General features: G+C 40.9%; 1 protein-coding gene across 2 annotated transcripts; it reads right to left on the minus strand.

The window, feature by feature from the left end:
• Positions 1–3,475: 3,475 nt before the first annotated feature.
• On the minus strand, positions 3,476–6,565 carry smtlb (somatolactin beta). 2 transcript variants are annotated; one of them, XM_064982164.1, is made up of 5 exons: positions 6,519–6,565; positions 6,041–6,221; positions 5,186–5,299; positions 4,822–5,001; positions 3,476–4,625 (listed from the first exon to the last, which is right to left on the minus strand). In XM_064982164.1, exons 1-5 carry the CDS (start codon positions 6,527–6,529, stop codon positions 4,425–4,427), a joined length of 687 nt encoding a protein of 228 aa, XP_064838236.1. In that variant the 5' UTR covers positions 6,530–6,565; the 3' UTR covers positions 3,476–4,424. The 2 variants fall into 2 exon arrangements, with proteins under 2 accessions (XP_064838236.1, XP_064838235.1); XM_064982163.1 differs by having other exon boundaries at positions 6,041–6,219; positions 6,514–6,561.
• Positions 6,566–6,980: the final 415 nt, after the last annotated feature.

Here is a 6,980-nt window from a genome sequence, read left to right on the forward strand (position 1 = left end):
TGAATGTGCCAGAGTGCAGAACTAATGAATTTACGAATGCACAAAACCTGCTGAATATGACTAGTGTCAGTAAACATAGGCAAAAAAGTAATAGTTAGTCAAGAACACTCTAGTTAACATGTAAACAGCCTAATCAGCTCTGCTATGGCAAGTAAAATGGTCAGAGTGATGTGTTCTCTCATTTGTGTCTAGAAGTATCTCGCTAGCAAGCTAGCCAACTTTAGCCAGTTTGCTTGTCCCAACCAAGCACCCAAGCTTTCATTGATAGGCAAGCCTTAGAAGGACGAGGAGGCTACAATTCCCCATCGTTTATCAGCGCAATTTTGATGGCCAACTAGCTGAACAAGTTTGAGGGTTTATCTAATGTTCCTTCGTTAGATTTTTAGCTCATCTTGCCCTTGCTAGCATTCATTGTTGATCTTGTTGATGTGCATAACTCAGGGAGAGAGAGAGAGACTACCTGTTCATGGTTGTTTGATCAATGGGACCGTAAATTTCCTAAATGTAAGAGGACTCCTGTGGTGTTTATATATTTTCTTAAAATCCTTTGTATTTTGTGGATTTTGGCAAATGCGTTCTAATGACTTAAATTCACACTGTTGCTACTGCCTGTAAACACACACAGTCCAGTTCAAAGTGAATGATGGCAGACCCGTGTGGCAAATGCTGTTTCAAATTATGTTTCCATAATTGTTTCCATAATTATGTTTCCATAATGTTTCCAGTTCAAAGTGAATGATGGCAGACCCGTGTGGCAAATGGCTTGTTTGTATAAAGGTCTACTGTAGCTCTACTGTAGCTCTAATAAACACCTGCTGCGCTCTGCGCTTGAAACCAGCTCTATCTCTCCCATCGTGTTCAATACACTTTCCTAGATATAGCCACTATATTGTGATCACTGCCTCCAATGGGTACGGATATAGCTTTAGAACAAAGTTCTGCAGTATTAGTAAAAATGTGATCAATACATGTGGATGATCTTGTTCCTGTAATGTTTGTTAACACCCTGGTAGGTTGATTAATAACCTGAACCAGATACAGGCACTGTTTATAGTGAGAAGCTTCCTCTTGAGTGGACAGCTTGATGAAAACCAGTCAATATTCAGGTCCCCAAGAAAGTAGATCTCTCCGTTTACATCACATACACTATCAAGCATTTCACACATATTAGTTAGGTACTGACTGTTAGCACTTGGTGGCCTATAGCATCAGAAAAGGCTTTAGATGTGCCAAGATGTGCCAACATGCAACCACAAAACTTCAAAACACTTGACATAAGATATTCTCTAAGCATTACAGTGATATGGCTCTGAATATATACAGCAACACCTCCCCCATAAGCATTTCTGTCTCTTCTATAGATGTTATATCCGCGTATTGCTACTGCTGTATCATCAAATAAATGATCTAAGTGAGTCTCAGAAATGGCTAATATATGAATGTTATCTGATGGTAGCAAGTTATTGATTTCATGAACCTTATTTCTATGGCTACATATATTAATATGGGCTATTTTCAGCCATTTCCTGGGTAGCTTATCAAAGATAGACATTGTTACGGATACAAGTAAGGCCACAGACCCACTCCAAAAGGATTTCGGAGCCATCATCGACTCAGTGGGTTTTGTCCAACATGTCTCTGACCTACTCACAGTCACAGTCATACTCTGGACCTAGTTTTGTCCCATGGAATAAATGATGTGGATCTTAATGTTTTTCCTCATACTCCTGGACTATCGGACCAGCATTTTATTACATTTGCAATCGCAACAAATAATCTGCTCAGACCCCAACCAAGGAGAATCAAAAGTTGGGCTATAAATTCTCAGACAACACAAAGATTCCTTGATGTCCTTCCAGACTCCCTCTGTCTACCCAAGGATGCCAGAGGACAAAAATCAGTTCACCACCTAACTGAGGAACTCAATTTAACCTCAGTTAGACAATACCCTAGATGCAATACCCTAGATGCAGTTGCACCCCTAAAAACTAAAAACATTTCTCATAAGAAACTAGCTCCCTGGTATACAGAAAATACCCGAGCTCTGAAGCAAGCTTTCAGAAAATTGGAACGGAAATGGTGCCACACCAAACTGGAAGTCTTCTGACTAGCTTGGAAAGACAGTACCGTGCAGTATCGAAGAGCCCTTACTGCTGCTCGATAATCCTATTTTTCCAACTTAATTGAGGAAAATAAGAACAATCCGGAATTCCTTTTTGATACTGTCGCAAAGCTAACTAAAAAGATTAATTCCCCAAGAGAGGATGGCTTTCACTTCAGCAGTAATATATTCATGAACTTCTTTGAGGAAAATATCATGATTAAATAGAAAGCAAATTACGGACTCCTCTTTAAATCTGCGTATTCCTTCAAAGCTCAGTTGTCCTGAGTCTGCACAACTCTGCCCGGACCTAGGATCAAAAGAGACACTCAAGTGTTTTAGTACTATATCTCTTGACACAATGATGCTTACAAATGCCCAGAAAACACTCTGGCACTCCAAATAAAATTTACAAACACACCCCTAGTATAAACCAGCCTTTTGTCTTGATTCTTTTTTTTTGTTTTGAATTTTACCCCTTTTTCTACCCAATTTCATAGTGTCCAATTGTTGTATTAGCTACTAGCTTGTCTCATCAAAATAACTCCCGTATGGGCTCGGGAGAGACGAAGGTTGAAAGTCATGCGTCCTCCGATACACAACTCAAGCTAGCCACACTGCTTCTTAACACAGCGCGCACCAATGTCGGACGAAACACCGTGGCAACCTTGGTTAGCACGCACTGCGCCCTGCCCGCCATAGGAGTCGCTGATGAGACAAGGACATACCGACCAAGCCTTCCCTAATCCGGACGGCGCTAGGCCAATTGTGCGTCGCCCAACGGACATCCCAGTCGCGGCCGGTTACGACAGAGCCTGGGCGCGAACCCAGGGTCTCTGATGGCACAGCTGGTGCTGCAGTACAGCGCCCTTAACCACTGTGCCACCCGGGAGGCCGCATTTGAATTCTTAAAGAGGCTTAAGAGGGTGTGAATGATGCTGAATGGGTGTTGACAAAGAAGAGCTCTCCAGTATATGTACCAAAACATTCGAGGGCCATTTTCTCAAAAGTGATTTTACAAGTTTATCAACTTTCAAAGCAGAATTACTTTCCCATTGTTCCTCAACTATAGTGTATGATATGCCATTTTCTAGCTCTGAGTCTCTACTTTTATCCAATGTAAGAAATATCATTTCAAATGTTGCTACGTAAGACCGAATCTAGCCGGTCGGTCACAAATGGGAAAGTTTGTGACTGCTGGTATAGCCTATTACTGGCTACTTCAGAATTGTAAGGGCAGAATCTGCGAAGGCCAGCAGCAGTGGGAGGAGGGTAGGAAACTTTTGTTTTATTATTCTGGCTAGGCTATCTTGATCTCTGGCTCCCTCTTGAGTCATTTGTGTGTCTTCATTTAATCAAACAGCATCAGACAAGTTAAGGACACATAGTTGATTTTATTAAAACACGTAGGGTGTGTCTATATACGGAAAAATACACTTTTTAAAATTCAGACCTATCGATTGGTCCAAAGAAAAGACAACTCTTGGTGGACTAATATTTTTGTTGTTGTTGGGGACAGCCCTAGTAGAAATGCAGGAAATAAGCTTTTGATGCCCCCCCCCCAAAAAAATCTGATGCCCCCCCAATGAAACCCCCTGATAATTTATGTCCCCCCCTCACTTCTAAATCCAAAGTTGTGCCCTGTCTATATTATTCTATTCTAACATGAGGAGGATTGCAATGAGTCATACCTCCCCCTCTGTACAAAGATGTCAGTCTGCTGTTCTTATATTTGCTGTTCTTATCTCTTCTCTCTTGCCTTCTTAAAAAGGCAACACGAGCTCCCATTCCTGGTGCTTTTTTTATTTAAACATGGAAACATATTGTAGACATATTTTCTGCAGCTCCTATGCTGAATGCTATGTCAACATAATGTGTATAAAATACTAAATGCTATGTTAGCATAGATTGTATAAGCGCATGTTCGAATTGCTAAAAGAAAACATTTGAAATAGACATGTATTCACATAACATTTCATTTTAAGCCTTCCTAAATATATAGCTACCATTACAGGTATTCAAGCAAGCTTGATAGGGCAGCAAGAACATACATGGCATATTTAACTTTAGCATGTTGATAGGTACTGCAGAAAGCAGCTGAAGTTGTTGGAGGAAGAGAGGAATAATGCCTGTGTTCATTTCAGATAGTCGGTTGAAAGGACAGATTGTATCTACTGGAGGCTCCGAGAGAAGTTCCCCCTAGGTACAGATCTAGGATCTCCTCACCCAATCCTAACCTTAGCCATTAGTGAGGAAATTCAAAACTGACCCGAGGTCAGCATCTAGGAGCAACTTCACGCTACTCCATACTGGAGGGACTCTGCTATAAAAGAGAGCAGCCCAGGCCACCTTTCTGCCGGCACTTGAGCAGCTTGAGGAAGGTCTCCATCTTGTGAGTGTCTTTTTTGAAGCAGGCCAGTAAGCTATAGTCCCTGAGCACCGATTCTAACATGTCAAAATGCACAGGGTAGTCTGCCAGGTTCTTGTTGTTCTGCTCCAGCATCACAGCACCCTCACCCAGCATCTGCAAGAAAAGATAAGGAACGTTCATTAGCTTTAAAACAAACCAAAACAGCTAGATTTGGAGAGAGAGAAAATACTGTACTATACTGCTGTATTTTGTCAAAAATACTTCCAAAAGTGGTTGAGACACGATATCTCATGAAAGCAGTGTATTGTATGCACATCTGTTTGAAACAGTGATATGACCTATGACTCGCCTTTTGGATGAGGATGGTCACTCCTTGCGCCAGATTCATCAGCTTGTCTGATATCCACTTGGTTTTGTTGATCAGTGCCATGGGGGCATTGTCATAGCGATCCAACGAAGTCTGCAGCTTGACCAGGGGATCAATCCAGAACTTGATTAGGAACAGAATGGAGTGCAAAAGCCACTTGTCCTGAAACAAGAGAGGACCAAATAGAGAAACAATGGCATCAAGCTCATTCAGTCAACACAAAAACCCATCATATGCAGAGGATATTATGAGCAATAGGAATTGAACAATTTTATTTTTAAGTAAAACCAACATCTCGCAATATAAACACAGCATTTGCCTCTCTGTCAGTTCCATGCCTGCTTACAGAGTTTTCTTGGACCTCACTTCTGGAAGTGGAGATGGATAAGGTGCTGGTGGTGCATGTGTTCCCTGTTTGAGTCAACGGAATTCGAACTTGGAAGGGAATAAACATCTCCTCCTACACGGAGCCAGAGAGGGAGAAATGGAACAAAGTAAGAAGAAAACACTAACAGAGACAGGCGCATAGCAAGATCCTTCCAGCATAAGCCATCTGTTGACAAGAAACACATTTGAGTTCTGATCGGTTTTCATCTAGAGAGTTCACAAACCTCACTTCCCTACCCCAAAAACCATACTGAGCTTTCCAAACAGGATGTTTTAAAGGATATTTTAACAGCAACAACATATGTTAGTCTTTTTTTTATAAGTGCACACACTTCATATCATTCTACACCGGATAAAACAGTTTTTCAAATTCTCACTGGGATCTTGAAAGACGTGCAGTTGGATTCAGGCATTAGTAATAGTAATAGGTTTATACATCCAGCACTTCTCAGAAAATACTACAGTTATGAACATTCAAGTTTGAATAAAGTTATGAAGAAATTTGGCATGAGCTCTCTCTGCATGATCGATCCATATACCAAGGAGTGATACAATCGATCAAAATGAAGAGAAGGTTTGAATGAAAGAAGACAGACCATGACAGATGTAAAATTACTTGATCATTTGTTTACAATACATTTGAAATGTATTTAGAAACAAAAAATGCACTCCAAACCAGCTTTTCATGTGTTTTTGAAAGCAAAGGTAGAATACATTTTTTACGTGTTACAATTCAATTTGTGCTACAATAAAAAACATAATTATTGCATTTCCAACCCATGTTTAACATACATTTATGGTAGGGTGTACTCACAAACAAGGTGAGAGACTTCTCTGAGACCAGGTAGATGAGCTCAGCATGTTGGATGGCCCGGTCCAGGAGTTTCTCCAGGGAGATGGTGCAGTGAGTGCTACCAGGATCCTGACACTCTGCCATAGACCCCGTAGTGCCTTGGAAGGGCCAGAGTAGTAGCAACACACAGCCATGCAGAGCTGGGGAGCACACGGCAGACAAAAGGTACACAAACACAGGTCATGGTTAGCATACAGGATGTTCTCTTTTTTAACAAATGTTTTCTCCTTCTCAAGGACTACAAGGTGACACATCTATAAACTCTCCAGCGGTGTCTGTGTTTTGATGTTGTGGCGAGGGTTAACAGACAACAACACTTTAAAGCGCAGAGAGTCATTCAAAGTACTTCAGGAGGATGTGCAATCACATTTGTGTGATTCTGAGGTCACTTTGGGTTTGTTGTCATTTCTGTAGCATTTAAGAGGGTAGACTACCTTTGTTGTTGTTCATTTTGCTGGTTTTGAGGTGAAACCTACACTCTGGATAACCTACCTTGTTTTGACTGAAGGTTTCAATGGTCTTCTTATACTATTCAGGTGTTATGAATGGCCATGAGGGGTTGTGTGGTTCCAACGTAAGAGGGGCCGAGTTGATCTTTAAAGATCATTTCCCTTTCTTGTTTTTATGCATCGTATTCTCCTGGAAGGAAAAAGAGAACCATGAATACCAATTTTACTGAGCAGGAATAAATAAATGAGGAAGAAAGATTATTGCTTTAATGTATGATGTGTGGATGGAAAAAACACTTTGAATGGAATAATCATGAACCAGTTCTCCACCATGAGTTAAAATACTATACTTTATTAGTCCATGAGAGATAGAAATGTGTCTTCTGATTTTATCCAATCCCCCACCCTAATACACACACACACACACACACAGGCCATCAGATGGACAAGGG

The sequence above is a fragment of the Oncorhynchus masou genome, chromosome 12, assembly GCF_036934945.1.
Source record: "Oncorhynchus masou masou isolate Uvic2021 chromosome 12, UVic_Omas_1.1, whole genome shotgun sequence".
Classification (NCBI taxonomy): domain Eukaryota; kingdom Metazoa; phylum Chordata; class Actinopteri; order Salmoniformes; family Salmonidae; genus Oncorhynchus; species Oncorhynchus masou.

What these genes read in the sequence shown, in the direction of transcription:
- smtlb (XM_064982163.1), bottom strand. An exon ending in AGAAGTCTCTCACCTTGTTT is followed by an intron (nt 5,300 to 6,040) that starts GTGAGTACACCC and finishes GGCTCCGTGTAG; the next exon opens with GAGGAGATGTTTATTCCCTT. An exon ending in GTGAGGTCCAAGAAAACTCT is followed by an intron (nt 5,002 to 5,185) that starts GTAAGCAGGCAT and finishes CTCTTGTTTCAG; the next exon opens with GACAAGTGGCTTTTGCACTC.